Here is a 25,999-nt window from a genome sequence, read left to right as displayed (position 1 = left end):
ATTGTGTTCAGGGTGGCTTCGTATCAATGGTAGCCTGAGCGGGTGCTTGGTGGTCCCTCTCTCACTCTCCTCTTTTCCCTCTGCTCAGGTAAGCAGAAAACACACTGGCAGAAGGGCCGAGCACTCAGTCTGCTGAACACAACACCTGCGTCGCAAATGGCACCCTATACCGTTTAAAGTGCACTACTTTTGACCAGGTTCCAATGGGCTCTGGTCTAAAGTAGTGCACCATATAGGAAACATGGTGATATATGGGATGCGGCCACAGAGTGCCCTCGCCATTGGTTAGACTTGGGAGTCACTGACACACCGGACATTAGATCCCAAACTAGGAGTTTGTGAACAGGTTATTGACAGAGCAACATCCCACCTGATCACAGATGAGCTCCCACTTCTTCTCGTTGTCGTACTGCCGCAGTAGTCGCGCTTTGTCCGGGGGAAGGTTCATCGAATTCTGAAAGAGAATCAGGGAAAACGTCACCGTTAGACACTTTCACACAGGTGCCAATAATAACATGTAAAACAATGACGAAACGTCAGACCCGAACTGTCAGAAGACAACGCAGACAGAGCGGGAGGGAAATGTCAACTGGATGCATCCCAAATGGCACCCTATTCCCTAAGTAGTGGACTACTTTTCACCAGAGCCCTATGGTTAAACGTAGGGCCCTATTTGGAGAATAGGTTGCCGTTTGCGACGCAGCCTTAATAACCGTTCCGTCCTCGTGATGGAGACTGTGATGGCTTGTGACATATAGAGGTTAAGGAGTAGCAGGGCGAGGAGAGAACTCTCTCCTAATGAGTCTGACTCTGTGGGCTGTGTCTAGGGGGGCTGAACTAACCCCTTTCTGTAGTCTGTATACAGGGTGTGTGTGTGTGTGTGTGTGTGTGTCAGTGTGTCATCCATGGGATTGCACTACTGTATAATATAACCCGTCTGTAGCCTGTAGCGCTAGGAGCCATGTCTCTCTCTCTCTCTCTGAGACGAACGTCCCTTCATCATAATAAGCACCATCAAGTACAATCACTCAGCGCCATTTAATCCCTCAGGGATCCCCAGGCACAGCACCATGCGTGTGTGGTGTGTGTGTGTGTGTGTGTGTGTGTGTGTGTGTGTGTGTGTGTGTGTGTGTGTGTGTGTGTGTGTGTGTGTGTGCTGTGTGTGTGTGTGTGTGTGTGTGTGTGTGTGTGTCTGTGTGTGTCTGTGTGTGTCTGTGTGTTTTGTGTGTGTGTGCAAGCGTGTCATCAATCTATGCGATTGCACTTCTGGATCCACACAAGCATGCAACCGGCGCAATACTGACAGAGTAAGATAGGAAGGCTGTCAGGGAGAGAATAGCTTGTAAGGCCTAGTCTCCCCAGTGCTACATATCCTCATTCAGGAAATATAAACTTCTTTCTGCCTTGAAATAGGTCCTCTGCAATGAGATAGGATTGTCTCACATATACAGTACGTGATAGATTTATTGTAGCGAAACCACTCTGTAAAACAAACTGTAAACATCCAACCAAACGGTTTAGCCACAAATACAACTTTCGATTCCATTTTCTTTGGTAAATGGGAAGTGGAAACAAAAAGCTGCTTTGTTATGGAGAGGATTTGAAAGTGACATGCAGCAGGCTGTGCTGTATTAGCGGCCTGCTATCTAACGCCCATACGTTGGTTCAATTCATGATACTCTATGCTTTGTTATTGTTTGAATTGCAGATTGTCCCTGCTACATGTAGTCCATTGTCCCTCTTCCCAAGAAGAGGTATCCCGTCTAAATGCCAAGGTAACCCGTCTAAATGACTATCGCCCCGTAGCACTCACATCTGTTGCCATGAAATGCTTTGAAAGGCTAGTCATGGATCACCCTGGACCCACTCCAATTCGCATACCACCTCAACACTCCACACTGCTCTTTCACCACTTGGACAAACGGAACACCTACGTGAGAATGCTGTTCATTGACTACAGCTCAACGTTCAACACCATAGTGCCCTCCAAGCTCATCACTAAGCTAAGGATCCTGGGACTGAACACCTCCCTCTGCAACTTGCAACTGGATCCCAGACTTCCTGATGGGACACCCCCAAGGGGATGAGGGCAGGCAACAACACATCTGCCATGCTGACCCTCAACACGGGGGCCTCTCTGGGGTGCGTGCTTAGTCCCCTCCTGTACTCCCTGTTCACCCACGACTGCGTGTCCGCTCACAATTTCAACACCATCAATAAGTTTGCAGATGACACGACTGTGGTAGGCCTGATCACCGACGACGATGAGCTGGCCTATCGGGAGGAGATCAGAGACCTGGCAGTGTGGTGCCAGGACAACAACCTCTCCCTCAACGTCAGCAAGACAAAGGAGCTGATCGTGGACTACAGAAAACGGAAGGCTGAGCACGCTCCCATTCACATCACCAAGGCTGTAGTGGAGCGAGTCGAGAACTTCAAGTTCCTCGGTATCCACATCACTGAGGATCTATCATGGTCCAAACACACAAACACAGTCGTGGAGAGGGCACGAAAACGCCTCTTCCCCATCAGGAGGGGATTTGGCATCCTCAAAAAGTGCTACAGCTGCACCATTGAGAGCATCTTGACTGGCTGCATCACCGCTTGGTATGGCAACTACAGAGGGTAGTGCGTACAGCCCGGTACATCACTGGGTCCGAGCTCCATGCCATCCAGGACCTCTCTACCAGGCGGTGTCAGAGGAAGGCCCTACAAATAGTCAAAGACTCCAGCCACCCAAGTCATAGATTGTTCTCTCTGCTACCACACAGCAAGCGGTACCAATGCACTAAGACTGGAACCAACAGGATCCTGAACAGCTTCCACCCCCAAGCCATAACACTACAAAATAGTTAGTTGATTAGTTAACCAAATAGCAACCCAAACTATCTGCTTTGACTAGGACTGTAACAGTACACATATTCGTACCGAACCGTTTGGTACAGGAAACTATGTTCGGTTCGCACTGTGAAAATATTTTGAAATAAGTACACCAGGCCTATAGGCTATGCTGCGTTGTATTCTTTTTATTTTACCCTTATTCGACCAGGTAAGTTGACTGAGAACACATTCTCATTTAGCAACGACCTGGGGAATAGTTACAGGGGAGAGGAGGGGGGGGATGAATGAGCCAATTGTAAGCTGGGGATGATTAGGTGGTCATGATGGTATGAGGGACAGATTTTTTACATTTTATTTAACCAGGTAGGCCAGTTGAGAACAAGTTCTCATTTACAACTGTGACCTGGCCAAGAAACAGCTAAGCGATGCGACAAAAACAACAAAACAGAGTTACACATGGGATAAACAAATGTAGCGTCAATAACACAATAGAGAAATCTATGTACAGTGTGTGCAAATATTGTAAGGTTAGGGAGGTAAGACAATAAATAGGCCATAATGGTGGAATAATTACAATTTAGCATTAACACTGGAGTGATAGAAGTGCAGATGATGATGTGAAACTAGAGATACTGTGGTGCAAAAGAGCAAAAAAAGAATAATATGGGGATGAGGTAGTGAGGTGTACTATTTACAGATGGTCTGTGTACAGGTACAGTGACCGGTAAGCTGCTCTGACAATTGATGCTTAAAGTCAGTGAGGGAGATATGTCTCCAGCTTCAGTGATTTTTGCAATTCGGTCCAGTCATTGGCAGCAGAGAACTGGAAGGAAAGGCGGCCAAAGGAGGTGTTGGCTTTGGGGATGACCAGTGAAATATACGTGCTACGGGTGGGTGTTGCTATGGTGACCAGTGAGCTGAGATAAGGCGGGGCTTTACCTAGTAAAGACTTATAGATGACCTGGAGCCAGTGGGTTTGGGAATTAAGTCAACACACCGGGGTTAACACCCCTACTCTTACGATAAGTGCCATGGGATCTTTATTGACCACATAGAGTCAGGACACCTGTTTAACATCCCATCCGAAAGACGGCACCCTACACAGGGCAATGTCCCCAATCACTGCCCTGGGTGCCTCCTACTCGCCCTCCAACACCACTTCCAGCAGCATCTGGACTAACCCTCCAGGACTAACCCTGCTTAGCTTCAGAAGCAAGCCAGCAGTAGGATGCAGGGTGGTATGCCATTGCCTCGTGAGTAAATCTGAGCTGAAAAAATATTGTAGGCTATTCCGTTAAAAATACAGCCTATGCGCCAGTTGTAATCAAGATTCTAATATTAACTGGCGAATTTCAAAGTATCTTTTTGTTAGGGGCAGCGGGGGACTCTGTGGATGGCGAGTGGTGGGATCGATAAACCAGAATTGTGGGATCCTCAATCATTGTTTAAATCTCCAGTTTGGGTACATTTTGGCTTCAGTCGTTTACAACGGCGAGGGACAGAGAGTTGTGGATAAAACATTAATATTATGTTCTCCACTGCTCAACCAGAATAGCCCAGAGTGGTGCATATAACTTGTTGTTGTTGTCGGCCAGTCACAAGTCATCAAATCGCCACTACAGTCATAAAGCCTTCAATGGAAAATGGAATTGAAATGATGGAATTAAAAGTTAAATGAGAAGTATATTGTACAACGACCAAGAGCCAACAGGTAGGTTGCTATTTAATAATCTGAATGGGGTTGCTGTTATTTGTAACTGTAGAACAGGAAGAAAGCGCATGCAGACTCAATTAGCCTGAATAGCTAGCTAATTCAGCTAGCTGGCTATCTAAGCCAATTAGCTTCTCTCAGTTTGAAGCAGTGAATACAGCTACTAAATAATCTTATTGGATGATAAATAACCTAGCTATGACAAGCTAGAAGTTAGTATTTTAGTGTGAGTTGGCTTGTTATGGTTGGTTGCTGTCTCTGTCGCTCCCTACCTCCTTGCTCCTGTCTCACTCGCTCACAGTAACACATCGCAAGGCCCCTCCTGCGCCTGTTCTCCCTCACGCTGTGTCATCTCTGGTTAATAGTCGTTTACAAACGGACTCTTCTACTGCTTCCCTCACTCGGATCCGACCATGTCTATACGCACCTGGTCGTCCTCTATATTGAAAAATATATTTATGCATATTTGTCCAGGTGGGGAAAGCTCCAGGTCCATTTCGGAAACGGCACAACTTCTTGAGAGGCCCAGTATAATAATCCCTTTCACAACAGACAATGCCAGAAACATTGTGAATGATGTCACAGAAACTGGACTTGGGTCACAAACAGGGTGCCTCTTAATTTTGCGTATTTAGCCGAATAAACAAAAATGAACTAGAGTAACTGTTGGCATTTCAATTTTGTCCGCTGTACTATAACCGAACCCCTGCACATCGAGGGTACCCCGTGTATATAGCCAAATTATCGCTACTCGTTGTATATCTATTATTACGTGTTTCCCTTCTCTAGAAATGTCTCTCTGAACTGTTGGGAAGGGCCAAACAATTGACTGTTAGTCCACACCTGTTGTTTACGCAGCCCTTTCTTTTTCGGTTCGCTTACCCTACTTAATCAACATCTGCTTTATGTAATGTCCCCCTGAAGACTGTGGTTGTCTCGTTTTGGCCCCAACCCTCACTATACCCCACCCATAAGTGCATTAGAAAATACTGAAACAATTAGCTGGTGCTTAATCGCCACCACACCCCCAAATTCATTTCCTATCCTAGTGCACACTCACTGTCAGAAAACACCATATGAACCATGAGTTTCGTTATTACTCGGAAAACAACTAAATGTGTGAGGCTAAAACACGAGGCAACTCTTCAAATAAGAAACGCAGATTATAAACAAGAACCTAGATATTCAGCATTTCATTTGTGTGATTGTCATTGTGCGAAAGTACGTTGTGAAATACAACCCAGGGCTGTGGTCCATTCTGTTACTATGACCGTTGAATATCATGTCTCTGTTATAAACACAGACTACCAGTGGTGCAGGGAGAATGTTTTCCACCGCTTAAGGAAGGAAAAAATGTGCCCATTTTACAGTCTAGTGCAGATTTGAGTTGTTTTTTTTTTTACTCTGATTCAATCGTCAGGATCATCTATCAATGTGTGTTCTGCACTGGGACTAGCTAGTCTATGGTTTTCCGCCACTGAATTTTCCAGAGCCACACGGTGAGGAGAGCTAATGGAAGACAGATGGGGGATGTCCTGCAACTCAAATCAAATCCAATCTTATCGGTCATATGTGCCGAATGCAACAGGTGTAGACTTCACAGTGAAATGCTTACTTATGAGTCCATTCCCCGCAATGCAGTTAAAAAAATAAGACACATATTTGCTAAATAAAAAGGAAATAGTAACACAATAAAAACAATAACGAAGCTGTTCTAATGTCCAGAAGCTCTTTTCAGTTATAGGAAATGATGGCGAAAACATCATGTCAAAAAAAGTTATGGTCAGCGCCAAGAAAATACACAAAATAGCATGTAAAACGGCCGCCATTCCCTCCGGCGCCATGTGTCGTTTTCCATGACTGGGTGATACCAGGAAACAGCCGGAGACGACCCCATGTCTCACATCTGTGTCTATGCAATGTGTGTTGGAAGGACCTGACCTAGACAGAGCTGGCATCAGGGTTAGGAATGAAAGGAATAACATGGCAAGTGTTGCCTGGGGGGGGAAAGCTAAATCTGATTCTCTCATTCAAAAGGCGATAAAAAGGAGATCGACCAGTGTTCTTCATAATTCCCAAAATGCATGAAACCTGATCAAAATGCATACTCCGTGATCAATCCGCCACACGGCCTCGACTTTACTGTAGGGAACAAGGAACAGGGGAGACATCAGTTGCATCTCAAATGACACCCTATTCCCTATATAGTGCTTATTCTTGACCAGAACCCTATGAGCCCTGCTCAAAAGTAGTGCACAATATAGGGAATAGGGTGCCATTTGGGACATGTGCATAGCCTAATTCCAATGACTGTCAACAGAACAGGCTACATGTAAATAAAACAAAAAAACATTGGGATCTGAATGGAATCCTGTGATAGGCAGAAAGGGCACGTCGTCCATAGGAAATAGAATACTAGAATGATATCCAATTAAAATTACTAGAAGGGATATGTCATCAACCATCAAAGTTCCAGAATGGGGTGAAAATGGCAGCCATATTGGTCTGGGAGAAATCAAAACCAGTCTAATTGGAATTAATGTCAGTGGAGGCATAATCCTGATTTTACTTATGCAGGAAAATAAAAGGCATGTGATGAATCAGAAATTGTGTAATACAATTATTGTTAAACTAAAATTGTCAAATAATTATATACATTTTCTGTATAAATAGCCTCTAAAATATGTGCAAACAGACCATAAATGTCTACATTTTTGTTTTCTTCGAATGCTGTGAGTGCTATTATATGACACAATAGCAGTACTTGTTGCATTTACAACTTGTCTATCATCAGCTGATTTCAGCCAGTGTATGGCTTTAGACTGACTGCATTGTTTGAATGGAATGTTGGCATATTGGCATTTCATTTGAAAAATGTATGTTACCATTCTTCTGAAACTGCCTAGCTAGCTAACAAACATACAGTGCAGATAAATTATTCAAATTCATTGTTTTACACAATACCTTATCACAGCACTGGCAAACCATGGTTGACCAACTCCCTGACCAAAATGGTTGACCTTGATCCCGTCATAAGAAGGTTCATGTACATTCTAGTATTCTAATCGCTAATTCTATGGGTCAGCCTTTTCGGTCAGGGAGATGGTCAACCATGGTTTGCCAGTGCTGTGATAAGATATTGTGTAAAATAACGCCTTTCAGGAATGTATCTGCATCGAATGTTAGCTAGCTGAGAAGAAACTAACGCCGGTGGGTGGATCTCTACGACATCGTCTCATGGTGCCGGATCCTGTCGGGGGGGAAGAGGCCATGTGAGGATCCATGTCTGATTCAGCACATAGAGCCTACACAACACAAGAAGCACTTATGCTCTTAATAGCACTGAACTGCCATGCACTCTCTCCCACCTCTGTAGGAAACAGAAAATGACATTAGTATTCAGGAGCGGCTCTGAAACAAGCAGCCTGCTGACTGGAGGGAATTGGAGTTCCATCGACTTGTCTGGCTAGGAACCAGACTCCTAACATCGCTAACTAGTAGCTACCCCCTTTCCGGTCCCTAAACTCATTAAAAGAGAACGCTACATGTGAGCAGCCAGTCGCAATAGAGTGACATAAGCAGTGGGCAGCGTATTATATCCACCGAGCCACTGAAACGCAACCCATATTAATCAATTGGATGACATGCTCGAATAAGGGAGGCGAAACCATTAATGGAAGTAAATTCCTCCTGCTTGCTGCCTTGTTACACTTGGAGCCCGGCAGTAGCCCTTGGCCCCCGAGACAGATGGGTCTGTGGCAGTGTCACTGACGTAGGTGCTGTTAAATGCGCAGTCCTGAGCGCGGCCTGCCTGCTCCCTCGGGCCCTGTGGGCTAGCTTTCCTGTGTTCCAACTCAAGCAGAGGCCACTTCTCGCACCTTTAATGTTCCCCCCTCCGAAGTGAGCTCTTAGAGTGCCCGGTTCGGGTTTCCCTCGCCGGAAGCAACGGGAGAAATTGTGTGTGTGTGCGTGTGCGTGTATGAATGGGGTGGCGTCGTTGACTGACGAGAGGAGTTGCCTTACACCTACACCTGACCATCTCCCGCCTACGGGAAGAATGTCCCTCCAGAGTTCAGAAACATGCCTCGTTGGAGGTCAAACCAAATCTAGAATCCAAGAAATCAGGCATGAGCTGACTTGTGGAGATCAGCCTGTAATAGCCCTGCTACAGTATGTTATGTAAGGTTTAAAGGCCTATCTATCGAGATGGCAACAACACCAATGGTTGTTTTGTGAACTGTGGGCTACGCCTATGTACTAGTTTGATGTAGCCTAGACATCTACTGATAAAGCATATAATAAACTTTTACGTGAACTTTACAGTCAAAATTAAATATGCCCAACAGGGATGTCATTGCATTTGAATATTTAATTGGCTCCCAGTGGTTTTGAAATAGCCTATCGCTGTGTACACAATCCCTGTGTACAAAAGACTGCATTAAACAAATTAAAAATAGTCTTGAACAAACTTGTTTTTAAAAAAACAACAGAGAGATGGCTAAATCAATAAATTCCGCAGAATGAAAAATGCGTGTCATCACTTGGCCTGTACGCCGTAAACAATGCTGGTCTTCCTCTTCAGCTTCTGGAAAGGTCTAACATTTTCACTAATCCTTATACAGTGCCTTCGGAAAGTATTCAGACCCCTTAACTTTTTGCACATTTTGTTACGTTACGGCCTTATTCTGAAATGGATTACACACAATACCCCATAACGACAAAGCCAATACCAGGTTTTTAGAAATTTTGCAAATGTATTAAAAACAAAGGGTCTGAAGACGTAGGTAAATAAGGTATCTGTTTTTTATTTTGGATACATTTGCAAAAAATTCAAAAAACCTGTTTTCGCTTTGTCATCATGTGGTATTGTGTGTAGATTGATGAGGGGAAAAAACAATTGAATACATTTTAGAATAAGGCTGTAACGTAACGAAATGTGGAAAGTCTGAATACTTTCCGAATGCACTGTATACACTGGAGTTGCTTACCAAGACGACACTGACTGTTCCTGAGTGGTTTAGGTACAGTTTTGACTTAAAATTGGCTTGAAAATCTATGGCAAGACTTGAAAATGGCTGTATAGCCATGATCAACTACCAACTTAAGAGCTTGAATGTTTTATATTAAATATTGTACAATCCAGGTGTGCAAAGCTCTTAGAGACTTACCCAGAAAGCCTTACAGTTGTAATCGCTGCCAAAGGTGATTCTAACATGTATTGACTCAGGGGGTTGAATACTTTTCGAATCAAGATACAGTATATTAGTGTTTCATTTTTCATATATTTTTGGGCACATAAAACACACTATGTGGACAACCTTTGTTAAATATTCATCCTCGTGTATTGCGGCAGATGAGAATTCAGTAGGCTCTGACCGCCGTGAACGAGGACCTCCATTGACTAACAACAACATAACCTTTAAATAAACTCCAGCCTCCCATTACATGAGTCATACTGGCCAGGCAGACAGACGGACAGCGCTCGACCCAACCCCTCCACCTCTACCCAGGAGATCCAAAGAAAAATGGCTTCACATAGCTAGTAAAAAAAAAACACTTCTATTTTGCTTCATTTGCTGTCGTCACAGACCAGCAGAGACCCCTCCCCAAACATGGGCTACCCTTGAACCTTGAGATAGGATACATCAATTAGCCTAGGCCTAATTTCTCTGCTTGGTAGAGGAAGTCAATAGCCTAAAAACTCAAGCTTGTATAAGGTGAAAAAGTATTCAATGGGGCTTAGGACAAAAGCACTACGGCCTAACACGTTTGCCAACTTCTGACATACAGTAGCCATGTGATTAGGCTATTAAAAGAACCAACTTGGGAACTCTGAACACCACCGTTCTGAGCACACTGGTGAATCAACGGAAAATGGCCGAGACCAATAATAATCTTGACAGTGTCTGTTTATTTCTGACGGCATTCATCCTTCAGGCGGGACAGTGACCGGTGATCTATCACCATCTGCCCACCAGCTTAAGAGTTCCACCTGCGAACCAGAAAACGTCCTACGGTAGCATACTTAGCCGAGTTCACTTCACTTTTGCAGGATTCGGGAAAATACAAAAAGTGTCTGCAATGCAGCATCTCTCCCCCGCCCACATCCTCTCAGATCTTTTAGGAGCCTTTGATTGATACGACCCAGGGGACCGTCTAGCTACAATGAGAGAGTAGAGCATGCCCCTCTCTCTTCCGCCCCCGCAACCTGTCACTGATCCAGGACCTGTCAGATGAGCGTGTGGGCCCCCCCCCTTACCCCTCTACAGTCCAGCTCCCATCCACTGCAAGCAACAGTGTCGGGAGGATCCAGGGAGGCTGTAGTATAGAACAGAATGGGAGAGTGGACTGGAGGCTTTGTTGATCTGCATGGTCTGGTGAGATGGCTGGGCTCTTTGCTCAGCTGTTGCACATACACACACAGGACTGAATCAGTGACTGGATGAGTGGGCTCCTCTTCAGCCAGCCAGCCAGCCAGCCAGCCAGTCAGTTAGCCAGGCCTCTCCGCTTGGCTTTTCACAATACTGTTTTTCCTCAGTGTTTCCTGAGCTGCGTATCCAGTCTGGCTTTCTCCAAGCCAGGACCAACATTAGATGGCTTTCCCAGGAGAGGCTAAGGCAGAGTGGGTTGGATCAGACCAGACAGCGAGGGGGAATAAAACCACAAGAGAGGAGAACGAGGACTGCAAATCAAATTGCCTTCTGTGGCATAAATATTACTATTCAAAGCAACTTTTATTCCCCCCATGCTCCTCTATCTGCCCTATATTTGTTGCCATTTTGACTAACCAGTCTGCAGGCCACAACATGCACTTTGACGTTGTAAAAAAATAGTCATTGTATAACACTACTCTAAGAGTTGCTCAATGTTCAGGAAATCACTGTGTGCACCGTGTTCTCTCAGACAGTCAGACCCACTTGGTTGCAGCAGCCGGGTCATAAATGTGCATGACAGCCAGATCCAGCCATCAGGCAGCACTTCGCTGTCCCGCCCTCAGGAGTCCCTCCACATTGGCCCTCCCTCCACTAACCCAGACTGTGTGTGTCCTGGCCAAGCACAGCCAAGCATCCTCCCCTCATTAGCACAGTGTGGATCCATAATCCTCCAGTCGGAATTATGTGGTGGCACAGGTGTCCCTCGTCTGTCCTCAGATTAGCCGTGTAATCCTGGGGACCCCCTGCCCGGCCCCTGGCCTAACCCACCATCATGACAGACTATTGTTTTTGTTTGGAGAGCTGTTCACAGGAATGTATCCTATGCCAAACAAATGTAGAGACATTTGCTGCAAGTCTCCCTTATCATAACACCATAATGTTTAATATGGTACTTGGTTGCTTAATGTTTTTTCACACCTTTACATTTTTTTTTACTCATAATTATTTATATTACATTTTTTTATTTAACTAGGCAGGTCAGTTAACAACAAATTCTTATTTACAATGACGGCCTACCCCGACCTAACCCAGACGATGCTGGGCCAATTGTGTACCGCAGTATGGGACTCCCAATCGCAGCCGGTTGTGATACAGCCTGGAATCAAACCGGGGTCTGTAGTGACGCCTATAGCACTAAGATGCAGTGCCTTAGACTGCCGTGCCACCCGGGAGTCCCTAAAGGCCAATATTCTCCTTTGTTTTTAGTAATTGAATCCCCATCTAGTATAGAAGTGTAAAACATCTCTTTCTACTTCCCAATATGGTTGCCCAGTCCATGCTCCCAGGTGAATAGGTATCTGCCAGGGTGCTATTGAAATACCATTGCCAATGAGCCTTGCACTATTCTAATACATTACATAAACTGCTCCAATCATGGATAGAGTGACTGAAAAAGGAATTACATGTTGAACATACTGGAATACCAGACACTAGGGATGTGACAAACGGGAAAATGTTCTTAACGTTTACACTTAAAAAAAAAAAAATTGGGGGGGGGGGGGTTCCATTAAAACGGTCAGCCACCAGGCAGACAGTCAGAACCGTGCACTAGGCCTATCTAAAGCTGTATCTCACAAAGGAATGCTGTATCTTGCCATTTCTTTTGCTTGCAATGTCTCGCAACTTCAGCAAAGCAGGGCCTATCATCAACGAATAGGCTAGGATATTCAACACGCTATAGAACGAAGACTGAACACACACTTGCATCCTTAGCAACGAGCAAGTGCAGGCGAGCCAGAGAGAGGAGGGGTAGGCAGAAAGAATGTCTTGGTAATCTGTATCTCGTAATGTCTTGTCTTGCATGCCTCGCAAATTCAACAATGTAGCCTCTTCCTCTCTGGGTTTATTTCAATTACACTACTTTCACCAGGCATTTACAGCCATATAGTCTAGTTAGGCTACAAGGAAAAGTATATGTTTTGTGATAACTGCACTGTGATTTTAATGTTGTTGTTCTTTTTGGGGGGGGGGGGGGGGGGGGGCAAACATTGTTTTTCGGTTAGGGATTTTTCATAACGTTAAGGATCCCAACTTCGTTTTAACGTTTAAACAATCCCACCCCTACCACACATCGTTGAATGGATTAAAGTGGTCAAAATAAAACTAAATATGCTTACATTGAGGAGGGTAGGGTCAAAGTAGGGTCAATGTCAATTCAAATGAATAGGCTAGAAGACACCATTTGTATTACAAAATATTATACTCGCTCACTTACGGTATTGTACAATGTTAAATCTACAACAAAGATTCCTCTTTGCTTGAAATTGGGGAATGCGTCTTGATGAAATCAGGATTTGTAATGCCAACCCATAATACTTAACTTGATTTGTTCTATTTTCTACGTCATCCCAAAGATGCAGCACCACACAGCACCGCATAGCATAGACTCTGATCTAATGTTGCTCCCACGTCACAAGCATTAGGCTGACTGTTTGACACTTCATGGCTATTCCTCCATGTGCTTCTGCTGTGTAGCGATTACATCAGCCGCCTCGGACATAAAGTCTGGATGGGCAAGCAGCGCGGTCACAAAGTTACTTTTATGTCAGAAGATAAAAAGTGTTCCAATTAGCCTTCCCCTGTTGGCTCATTGATTTCTGTGCAATAGTCTTCTGCAAAGCAGTCATTTTAAAGCCTGGTAATTAACTTTAATGGCCCCACTACCTCATTGGCTTTACCGGTCCTTCAAAGCCTCCTGCTCTCTCTGGTAGGAGTCATGTGAGCAGAGTAGATGTAGATGCATCTCTCTGAACTCTTGACAAAGACACACACTCATGAAACCTCCAGGAATCACAATGAAAATTGCCTCGGCACTTCATTTGCCCTCTGATTACACGCTAGGCTAGCAATTTACTTATTTAATGACTTACAATCATAATAGATGTATTTTGTATAGAGCTTTTCATACAGAATCTCAAAGTCGCTTTAATTATAATTTTTTTAAATAAAAAATACAAATAATTCACGGAGCTGGCAGCTCAAGGGAGATGCTCTTCCACAACTAGATGATGAGGCTGTTCAGTAAAGGATTAGCTTGAGTAGAGGTGCAGCCAGGGAGGGAGAACCATCAGTCAGACAGGCAGACCCTAGCTTTTCATCAGGCAACCTGTCTGAAGTTCACAGCTACTCCTCTTCTGTACTCCAGGTAGGCTGGAACATCCTCCACCGAATGTGTAGCATCGACTTGGGTGACGCTTTGGCAGCTATAAGCGCCTGAGAGACCACCACACCGCTGCAGTAATCAGTAACAGTGTCCTACAAGGCGAACCTCTGTCATCCCCTCACACCGTAGTCCGCATCTTTCCAGAAACAGGAGCAGGTAGATTAAAAAGCTGATGATGTGTTGATCAGGTGTTGGTGTATCATTCAAACTAGTTTTAACCAGCTAGCTAGCTATAGCTAGCCAAGCCAATTAAACAGACTTGCCATCGTCAGTCCTGTAATATTCTAAAGTACTAAACTGACATGAATTTCAGCCAATTAGTTTACAGTCTAATGAACTCAATAAGATGTTGGCACATTCAATGTAAGGCTGACCAAGCAGTGATGCCTGATCTTTACCAAGGAGCTTTCTGAAAAAGCTTTGTCTCATGCAGTCAGCGTCACGAACCTGAGAGGCATCCACCTCAGGCCCTGATCGCAGTGACATGATCGCCACCCTGGAACATCGAGGCAGTCTGCTTAGGCCTAAGTGGTAGTACCCAGGGGTCTGCCTCTACTTTACCACATCAGATAGGCCAGACACAGAAGTTTACTGCTGGGTAAACAGGCCCATGCTCCACAGAGCCTTGGGCTCTAAGACAGGGCCAGTCTGGGAGCCATTAAGACTCTACCTTCAAGGCTCCAAAAGGCACATCCCAGGGAGGGAGCATTCCTGACATGGTTCAAACCGTGGGTATCAAGGCTTCTAAAAGAGACATTGCTCACTCGTGGCCACAACCATTTGGGTTTCATTGGGAGAAAGTGAAGAGACTTTGTTATTGTAGCAGGGTTGTTAACCCTTTGACACATACGAACGTGATCAGTGGTCCCTGCAGCGTACCCTCAAATCGGTGTGATTAGAAAACTTATTTAGAACGTCCGGTTACGATTGACGCAACAGTCAGCGTTTGAGCTGGCCGCACTGTTTTTTCACGGAAACATTTTGCACAAACACAGTCTTTACAATGTTATGTCCTTAATGTGAGCAGTTTATTTTTGGATGCAATGTTCAGATATTCACAGAAGTAATGACAGCATAACACAATTATCATCCAAACTGGAAAATGTAAACTACATTAGTCCTAGAGCTAACTGAGGAAAGAGTGACCAAACTAGGGCTGTCCCTGGGCCGCCCAAGTGGCGCAGTGGTCTAAGGCACTGTATCACAGTGCTAGCTGTGCCACTAGAGATTCTGGGTTCGAGCCCAGGCTCTGTCGCAGCCGGCCGCAACCGGGAGACCCATGGGGCGGTGCACAACTGGCCCAGCGTTGTCCGTGTTAGGGGAGGGTTTGGCCGGCAGGGATGTCCTTGTCCCATCGCACAGTAGCGACTCCTGTGGCAGGCCGGATGCAGTGCACGCTGACACTGTCACCAGGTATACGGTGTTTCCTCTGACACATTGGTGCAGCTGGCTTCCGGGTTAAGTGGTTATTGTGTCAAGAAGCAGTGCGGCTTGGTTGAGTTGTGTTTCGGAGGACTCGCGGCTCTCGACCTTCGCCTCTCCCGAGTCCGTACGGGAATTGCCGCGATGAGACAAGACTGTAACTACCAGTTGGATACCATGAAAAAGGGGTTAAAAAAAAAAAAAAAAAAAACACTTAAAATAGGGCTGTTCCTGACAAAAAAAAATCTTTGTCGACCGAGTGTTCTGTTCTTCAGACCAATCGATTGATAGACATTTTTTTATTGTGTATTTTTCCATATATAGACACACCCTATGTGTTTTAATAAAATAAACAATATGCATTGAGATTGTCTGATGGTTTAAGCTTACGGTTTGATGAAATAAGACAAATGCCTCAAGGGCGCCAGCTATTCTGCAGATTCTGGCATTACCCTCCTGAAGTTGCCGGTAATAGGCTACACGAGGAGTCGGCAACCTTTCATGTGGAATGCCAATTTATCTTACCATTTCTATCGATCTACGTGCCAGTTATGGTTTCATATGCACATTTTCATGAAACAGTTTCATTTAATTTATAATAACGTCTTCATATCTAAAAATCATTGTCATGTGGTTAATCAAAATTCTATCCAAATCTAAATGATACAAACCTAAAAAGTAACTTCTATTGCGATTGCCAACTATGTAAAAATAGCATACAAAAAAACATTGCAGCCTGCAGTTAGAAAATATCCTGATAAAAATAAATATCCTATAAAATCACATTAGCTACGCATGACTTGTCTGCAATGAACTTGAAACATTGTATCCAACTATTAACTTGGGAAGCTTGCACTAGCGAACTTGCAACATTGTATAAAATATTCTGGGCTCTCAGAGATTCCCTGTGTAATTTTCAATGGATGTAAAAACAGACTTTGTTTGCTTGCTGTTTGAGGTGAATAAAACATTACTTTGAGAAACTCCACAGGTCATTAGTGGTGGTGCGTTAAGCCAATCAGAAATACTATCAGATCCCCAAATGGGCACATTTATATGCCTACATTTGCACGCAGGCCAGGTAGCCTACTCATTACTCAACATTGACAGGTGCGCTCCAAACAAAAGACAATGACTAAATTGACAAAACTCGTAAGTAGAATGAAATAAAGTAAAACTTGTTTCTCACAAGTGTAGCGTAGGTTGTGCACTCTGCAAACAATGTAAGACAGGAATAATAATATTGAATGCATTAACATAAATTACCGTAACCAAAGTAACAAACATTGTAGATTAGCAATTATAGGTATTAACGGTAAATGTACTTCTGGTGATATATGTAATGGGGAATTGATATAAACTAACAATCAAATGCAAACAATTCACACAATGAAGTTATGAAACAATGAATGTGCACAAATTGGAGGGAGAGAGCGCATTCTGGAGAGAGAAGTGCATTATGCATCTGGGTGCATGGTCAATCTGACGTCTGCATTGGACATGCAACATTTACGATGATACGGCCTCAGCAGAAGTCAGGGCATTCATTCTTCTTGCGCTTCGCGGAGCAGTGCAGAGCTATTGTCAAGGAAGTGAGTTAGTGTTTTCTACAGGATGTACCGCCCCCACCTGCCGTCAACCTATCATGTCAATGCAGAGCTGTACAGAGTCCTCCACATTGTTACAACATTTGGGAGGCGCATGGCAATGCAGTATGGAGCTTGATTTGACCTCTGCATGCCTCTGGAGGCTTCAGAATGGCTTCACACAGTCTATATGGCACCTCCGACCACATTTTCAGATCAGGCATAAATTGGCTTTAAGTTTAGGCCTCCGCAATGGATTAGTTCACTGAGATGGGCGCAAATATATATTTCTTACTGCTCGACTAAAACAATCTCGGTCTACCAACAGCCTAACATCCAAACAATGTAAATCATTTGGGTTAGCCCTAGACCTAACACAAACAATAATATTTTGCTAGCTCTAGGCTGACAGAAACCATAATATGAATTAGCTAATAGCAATTACTATTTACAATTCATCAGATCACAGGTGACCTCACCAGTGATCTAAATAATGTATTAAAACACGTTCTAAAAATCTAAAGTAATCCATCGACAGGTAGTTTGTGCGCGCCGCCATGTTTGTTTTTTAGAGTCAACCAAAGATAAGAGGTTACAAGATGAGTTTGGTCTGTTTGCAGTATGCATGTTGAAGGGGGAGTGTCGTCTACCATCATTCACTTCCGAAAATTTACTCGAAAGACAAGTGAACCATCTCTTCACCTCGTTTTGTTATAACATCTTTGGTCTGACACATCGTAGCATTGCCTATAAATTGTTTAACTTGGGTAAAACGTTTCAGGTAGCCTTCCACATGCTTCCCACAATAAGTTGGGTGAATTGTGGCCCATTCCACCTGACAGAGCTGGTGTAACTGAGTCAGGTTTGTAGGCCTCTTTGCTCGCACATGCTTTTTCAGTTCTGCCCACAAATTTTCTATAGGATTGAGGTCAGGGCTTTGTGATTGCCACTCCAATACCTTGACTTTGTTGTCCTTAAGCCATTTTGCCACAACTTTGGAGGTGTACTTGGGGTCACTGTCCATTTGGAAGACCAAGCTTTAACTTCCTGACTGATGTCTTGAAATGTTGCTTCAATATATCCACATAATTTTCCCGCCTCATGATGCCATCTATTTTGTGAAGTGCACCAGTCCCTCCTTCAGCAAAGCACCCCGACAACATGATGCAGCCACCCCCATGCTTCATGGTTGGGATGGTGTTCTTCGGCTTGCAAGCCTCCCCCTTTTTCCTCCAAACATAACCATGGTCATTATGGCCAAACAGTTCTATTTTTGTTTCATCAGATCCGGGAGGACATTTCTCCAAAAAGTACAATCTTTGTCCCCATGTGAAGTTGCAAACCGTAGTCTGGCTTTTTTTATGGCGGTTTTGGAGCGTGCCTTCTTCCTTGCTGAGCGGCCTTTCAGGTTATGTTGATATTGTACTCGTTTTACTGTGGATATAGATACTTTTGTACCAGTTTCCTACAGCATCTTCACAAGGTCCTTTGCTGTTGTTCTGGGATTGATTTGCACTTTTCGCACCACAGTACGTTCATCTCTAGGAGACAGAACGCGTCTCCTTCACGAGCGGTATGACAGCTGCGCGGTCCCATGGTGTTTATACTTGCGTACTATTGTTTGTACAGATGAACGTGGTACCTTCAGACATTTGGAAATTGCTCCCAAGGATGAACCAGACTTGTGGAGGTCTACAATTTTTTTTCTGAGGTCTTGGCTGATTTCTTTTGATTTTCCCATGTCAAGCAAAAAGAGGCACTGAGTTTGAAGGTAGGCCTTGAAATACATCCACAGGTACACCTCCAATTGACTCAAGTGATGTCAATTAGCCTATCAGAAGCTTCTAAAGCCATGACATCTTTTTCTGGAATTTCCCAAGCTGTTTAAAGGCACAGTCAACTTAGTGTACTTCTAACCCACTGGAATTGTGATACAGTGAATTATAAGTGAAATAATCTGTCTGTAAACAATTGTTGGAAAAATTACTTGGCTGACATTTTAGGTGTTCTTTTCAAACAGCTCTTGCACTAAAATACTTTTCACAGTATTATTTCAACCTCATAGTGTGGAAATATATATAAAACACAGAAAAATCTAGTTTTTGACTGCACTGGGGCTTTAACCTGTTAGGGCTAGGGGGCAGTATTTACACGGCCGGATAAAAAACATACCCGATTTAATCTGGTTATTACTACTGCCCAGAAACTAGAATATGCATACAATTATTGGCTTTGGATAGAAAACACCCTAAAGTTTCTAAAACTATTTGAATGGTGTCTGTGAGTATAACAGAACTCATATGGCAGGCAAAAACCTGAGAAGATTCCTTACAGGAAGTGGCCTGTCTGACAAGTTCTTGTTCTTCTTGACTCTCTTTATTGAAAACTGAGGATCTTTGCTGTAACGTGACACTTCCTACGGCTCCCATAGGCTCTCAGAACCCGGGAAAAAGCTGAATGATGTAATTCCAGCCCCTGGCTGAAAAACATTAGCGCCTTTGGTAAGTGGTCGATCAGAGGACAAAGAGACTGAGGCGCGAGGCGACCCCATGTTTTTATTTTCTCTCTCTTTGTACTAAACACAGATTCCCGGTCGGAATATTATCGCTTTTTTACGAGAAAAATTGCATAAAAATTGATTTTAAACAGCGGTTGACATGCTTCGAAGTACGGTAATGGAATATTTTGAATTATTTTGTCACGAAACGCGTCGGGCGCGTCACCCTTCTTTACCCTTTCGGATAGTGTCTTGAACGCACGAACAAAACGCTGCTATTTGGATATAACTATGGATTATTTTGAACCAAACCAACATTTGTTATTGAAGTAGAAGTCCTGGGAGTGCATTCTGACAAAGAACAGCAAAGGTAATAACATTTTTCTTATAGTAAATCTGACTTTGGTGAGGGCTAAACTTGGTGGGTGTCTAAATAGCTAGCCCTGTGATGTCGGGCTATCTACTTAGAATATTGCAAAATGTGCTTTCACCGCTAAGCTATTTTAAAATCGGACATAGCGAGTGCATAGAGGAGTTCTGTATCTATAATTCTTAAAATAATTGTTATGTTTTTTGTGAACGTTTATCGTGAGTAATTTAGTAAATTCACCGGAAGTTTGCGGGGGGGTATGCTAGTTCTGAACGTCACATGCTAATGTAAAAAGCTGGTTTTTGATATAAATATGAACTTGATTGAACAAAACATGCATGTATTGTATAACATAATGTCCTAAGATTGTCATCTGATGAAGATCATCAAAGGTTAGTGCTGCATTTAGCTGTGGTTTGGGTTTATGTGACATTATATGGGCGTCTGACTATTTCTGGCTGGGTACTCTCCTGACATAATCTAATGTTTTTCTTTCGTTGTAAAGCCTTTTTGAAATCGGACAGTGTGGTTAGATTAACGAGAGTCTTGTCTTTAAAATGGTGTAAAATAGTCATATGTTTGAGAAATTGAAGTAATAGCATTTCTAAGGTATTTGAATAACGCGCCACGGGATTCCACTGGCTGTTACGTAGGTGGGACGAAATTGTCCCACTGGCCCTAGAGAAGTTAGCCTGTCTGGGATAGGGGGCTGTATTTTCACGGCCGGATAAAAAACGTACCCGATTTAAACTGGTTACTACTCTTGCCCAGAAACGAGAATATGCATATAATTAGTAGATTTGGATAGAAAACACTCTAAAGTTTCTAAAACTGTTTGAATGGTGTCTGTGAGTATAACAGAACTCATATGGCAGGCAAAAACCTGAGAAGATTCCAAGCAGGAAGTGGCCTTTCTGCAAATTTGTAGTCCTTCTGTTGCTTGTCTATCGAAACTACAGTATCTGAGCTGTTACGTGACACTTTCTAAGGCTTCCATTGGCTCTCTAAAGCCTTCAGAAACCGGATTGACGCGTCTCCTGTCTCTGGGCAGATAACAGCAGCACAGTTTGTCAGTGGACTGCCTGGTGACAGAGAGACTGGAGATGCGCATTCACGAGACCTCGCCATTTTTTCTCTTCCTTTTTGAATGAATACAGCATTGTCCGGTTGGAATATTATCGCTATTTTACGAGAAAAATACCATCAAAATTGATTTTAAACAGCGTTTGACATGCTTCGAAGTACGGTAAAGGAACATTTTGAATTTTTTTGTCTCGAAATGCGCTCGCGCGTTACCCCTTGGATAGTGACCTGAACGCACGAACAAAACGGGGGTATTTGCACATAACTATGGATTATTTGGAACAAAAACAATATTTGTTGTGAAAGTAGCAGTCCTGGGAGTGCATTCTGATGAAGAACAGCAAAGGTAATCCAATTTTTCTAATAGTAATTCTGAGTTTAGGTTGCCTCGAACTTGGTGGGTGTCAAATTAGCTAGCCGTGATGGCTGAGCTATGTACTCAGAATATTGCAAAATGTGCTTTCGCCGAAAAGCTATTTTAAAATCTGACATAGCGATTGCATAAAGAAGTTCTGTATCTATAATTCTTAAAATAATTGTTATGTATTTTGTCAACGTTTATGATGAGTAATTTAGTAAATTCACCGGAAGTTTTGGGTGGGAATGCTAGTTCTGAACATCCCATGCTAATGTAAAAAGCTGTTTTTTGATATAAATATGAACTTGATTGAACAAAATATGCATGTATTGTAAAACGGAGTGTCATCTGATGAAGATCATCAAAGGTTAGTGCTGCATTTAGCTGTGTTTTGTGTTTTTGTGACATATGCTTGCTATAAAAATGGCTGTGTGATTATTTTTGGCTGTGTACTCTCCTAACATAATCTAATGTTTTGCTTTCGCTGAAAAGCCTTTTTGAAATCGGACAATGTGGTTGGATTAACGAGAGTCTTATCTTTCAAATGGTGTAAAATAGTCGTATGGTTGAAAATGTTTAATTATTGCATTTTTGAGGTATTTGTATTTCGCGCCACGTTCTTCCATTGGATATTTGGCGAGGCGTTCCGCTAGCGGAACGTCTAGATGCAAGAGGTTTTAAGAGTGTAATTTACAGGGGAAATGGGTCATTTCATTACATCAGTCACCTGAACACAGTTTTTGCCTGAAACTTTGTCCTAAATTTAAAATAATGAGACGGGTAAAGAACAAGCCTTTACTCAGCACATTTAGCCTATAATCTAGTAAAAAAAATATCAGTTCAGATTTAGCCACGAATCAGTTTCTTATTTAATCTGTGAAGGTTGCAAGTCAACATTATTTAGCCTATCTTCGTCCATTTCGTCTAACCAGTTGTGACACCCCTCTAAGAGGGTCTGGTTCAACTGTAGCCTTATGTCCTGACATGAAAACTGCTAAATAGTTCCCCTTTTGGGCATAAACCTAAAACATGCTGCCGACTTTCTTTTTTGTTCGCTGATGTGGAAAACACTTAAGTCAGCGTAGTCAGTTTTTCGTGGGAATCAGATGAATACCCCCCAGCACATACAGTACAGTAGCAGACGGTAGCCTCACCACCTTATTGGCCCACTTGTTTTCAAAGCTGTCAAAGCTGGTTAGGCTCTGCGTCTTGGCAGCACTGCTAACAGTTCTGACAGTGCCAGGTCCCCCAGTTCAGACAAAGGGAAAAGGATTGCAGATAAAGACCCAGGACCCATTAACCCTGTAATACTGCCACAGTGATCAAGCCAACATCTGAGACATGAATCTCTTCTACGGAGAACTCTGAGGAATTCTCTGAACAAAGAGCAGTAAGAAACTCAGACCCACCTCTCTCCGTAGCGAGATCATTGACGCTCTCTGAAGTACAGGTGCCCACTGGAAAAATACGCACCTGTATCATACACATCTATAGGTGTTGGTTTGATCGTCTTCAAATCACACGACAACTTGGGACTTTGAAAAGAGAATTTCAAAGCATAGTTATCTGAGAACTTGAGTATGATACAACAACAAAAAACGTATTGGAGAAGGCTTAGGCCTACAGGACACACGTTCTTTTACGTACACTGTGTGTATAAAACATTAAGAACACCTTCCTAATATTTGCCCTCAGCATGGACTCTACAAGGTGTTGAAAGCGTTCCACAGGGATGCTGGCCCATGATGACTCCAATGCAGTTGTGTCAAATTAGCTGGATGTCCTTTGGGTGGTGAACCATTCTTGATACACACAGGAAACTGTTTAGCGTGAAAAACCCAGCAGTGTTGCAGTTTTTGACACAAACCGGTGCACCTGGCATCTGCTACCAAACCCCATTCACAGGCAGTTAAATAATGTGTCTTGCCCATTCACTCTCTGAATGGCACACATACAGTGCCTTGTAAAAGTATTCATCCCCCTTTCCGTTTTTTCCCTATTTTGTTGCATTACAACCCGAAATTTAAACAGATTTTTACTTGGATGTCATGTAATGGACATACACAAAATAGTCCAAATTGGTGAAGTGAAATGAAAAAAAGAACTTGTTTAAAAAAATTCTAAACGGAAAAGTGGTGCGTGTATATGTATTCACCCCCTTTGGTATGATAAGATCTGGTGCAACCAATTACCTTCAGAAGTCACATAGTTAGTTAAATAAAGTCCACCTGTGTGCAATCTAAGTGTCACATGATCTGAGTATATACACACACCTGTTCTGAAAGGCCCCAGAGTCCGCAACACCACTAAGCAAAGGGGCACCACCAAACAAGCAGCACCATGAAAACCAAGGAGCTCTCCAAACAGGTCAGGGACAAAGTTGTGGAGAAGTACAGATCAGGGTTGCGTTATAAAAAAATATCAGAAACTTTGAACATCCCACAGAGCACCATCAAATCCATTATTAAAAAATGGAAAGAATGACAACACAACAAACCTGCCAAGAAAAGGCCGCCCATCAAAACTCACAGCCCAGGCAAGGAGTTAATCAGAGAGGGAACAAAGAGACCAAAGATAACCCTGAAGGAGCTAATCCACTAAGGAGCTAATCCACAGCAAAGATTGGAGTATCTGTCCATAGGACCACTTTAAGCCGTACACTCCACAGAACTGAGCTTTACGGAAGAGTGGGCAGAAAAAAGCCATTGCTTGAAGAAAAAAAAAGCAAACACATTTGGTGTTTGCCAAAAGGCAAGTGGGAGACTCCCCAAACATATGGAAGAAGGTACTCAGATAAGACTAAAATTGAGCTTTTTGGCCATCAAGGAAAATGCTATGTCTGACGCAAACCCAACACTTCTCATCACCCTGAGAACACCATCCCCATAGTGAAGCATGGTGGTGGCAGCCTCATGCTGTGGGGATGTTTTTCATCAGGGACTGGGAAACTGGTCAGAATTGAAGGAATGATGGATGGCACTAAATACAGGTAAATTCTTGAGGGAAACCTGTTTCAGTCTTCCAGAGATTTGAAACTGGGATTGAGGTTCACCTTCCAGCAGGACAATGACCCTAAGCATACTGCTAAAGCAACACCTGAGCGGTTTAAGGGGAAACATTTAAATGTCTTGGAATGGCCTAGTCAAAGCACAAACCTCAATCCAATTGAGAATCTGTGGTATGACTTAAAAAGACTGCTGTACACCAGCGGAACCCATCCAACTTGAAGGAGCTGGAGCAGTTTTGCCTTGAAGAATGGGCAAAAATGCCAGTGGTTAGATGTGCCAAGCTTATAGAGACATACCCCAAGAGACTTGCAGCTGTAATTGCTGCAAAAGGTGTGGGGGGGGGGGGTGAATAGTTATGCACGCTCAAGTTTTCTGTTTTTTTGTCTTATTTCTTGTTTGTTTCACAATAAAAAATATTTTGCATCTTCAAAGTGTTAGGCATGTTGTGTACATCAAATTATACACCACCCCCCAAAAAATCTATTTTAATTCCAGGTTGTAATGCAACAAAATAAGAAAAATGCCAAGGGGGGTGAATACTTTCGCAAGCCACTGTACACAATCCATGTCTCAATTTTCTCAAGACTTGAAAATCCTTCTTTAACCTGTCTCCTCCCCCTCATCTACACTGATTGAAGCAGATTTAACAAGTGAGATCAATAAGGGATCATAGCTTTCACCTGGTCAGTCTTTGTCATGGAAAGGGCAATAAAGAGTTTATTATGTTTTGTACACTCAGCCAACTAAAATGTGATGTTGACAGGATGTTGACGTCAGGACTTTGCCCAATGTGTGTGTATGATGTGCGAGGCCCAGGGGGAGAGGCTAGTTTTCAGCCCAAAAAACCTGGAACAATAGATTGCTGTATTGTTTCCAGCCTAAGGAGCTGTCTCTGAAGCCTATATCAAACCATGACATGAGAGTACAATCAAATGCACAAGGCAGGACCTCACATTTTCACTGCAGATGTTGCTTCTGGCAAGAGCTTACCCTACAAAACCCTCCTTTTACTCAGACGTCTTCAAAAGGCAACAAATGTCTCAAGAGAACTCCGGCTGATTGTTGCGCATCAGTCAGTACTGGGGGGAAATCCTTCTGCAGAGCTTTCTGCAAAAGCCTTAATATTTCAGCTTCAGTAGATCCGAGATCTAATTACTATGATAGACACAATGGCCTTGCACTCACAATGGAGTAGGCTTGCATTAGGAAAGGAGTAGGCTAGATACAGTCCGGCTGTAGGTTAAAAAGGCCATGGACTTCATTTACTGTAACCTGATTTATTTTGAACTCTAACTGACTTTTACTCAAAGCAGAGGTATAGAAAATGAAGGAAATATTTGTTTAAATGGGCTGAGACTATTTGAAGGAGCCAGTCACCATTCTCTGTGCTGTCAGAAGTAAACACCTTTGATAGCGCATAAGTCCTTGAAATCAAAAGGGGCAACACCAGATAACAATGCCTCTGGTGCCGGGACACAGATTCTAATTCATGACTGACCTCAGTGTAAAACATTCTCTCCCGTTTT

The 25,999-nt window shown here is 43.3% G+C and overlaps 1 protein-coding gene across 4 annotated transcripts in view; it reads right to left on the bottom strand.

Annotated features, from left to right (window-relative positions):
• Positions 1-25,999, bottom strand: part of LOC106581828 (formin-like protein 2) — a 98,214-nt gene that overhangs the window by 54,675 nt on the left and 17,540 nt on the right. For all 4 annotated transcript variants that reach the window (XR_014381994.1, XM_014164215.3, XM_045704437.2 and 1 more), the window contains exon 2: positions 371-454. Coding sequence is in view for 3 of the 4 variants with exons in the window: in XM_014164215.3 (XP_014019690.1) it covers positions 371-454 (84 nt within the window). In the remaining variant the exon portion in view is untranslated. The remainder of the gene's footprint in view (positions 1-370; positions 455-25,999) is intronic.

The sequence above is a fragment of the Salmo salar genome, chromosome 21 (genome assembly GCF_965601325.2).
Source record: "Salmo salar chromosome 21, fSalSal1, whole genome shotgun sequence".
Lineage (NCBI taxonomy): Eukaryota > Metazoa > Chordata > Actinopteri > Salmoniformes > Salmonidae > Salmo > Salmo salar.
Note: the sequence above shows the minus strand (reverse complement) of the source record. Positions and strands in the feature narration are given on the sequence as shown.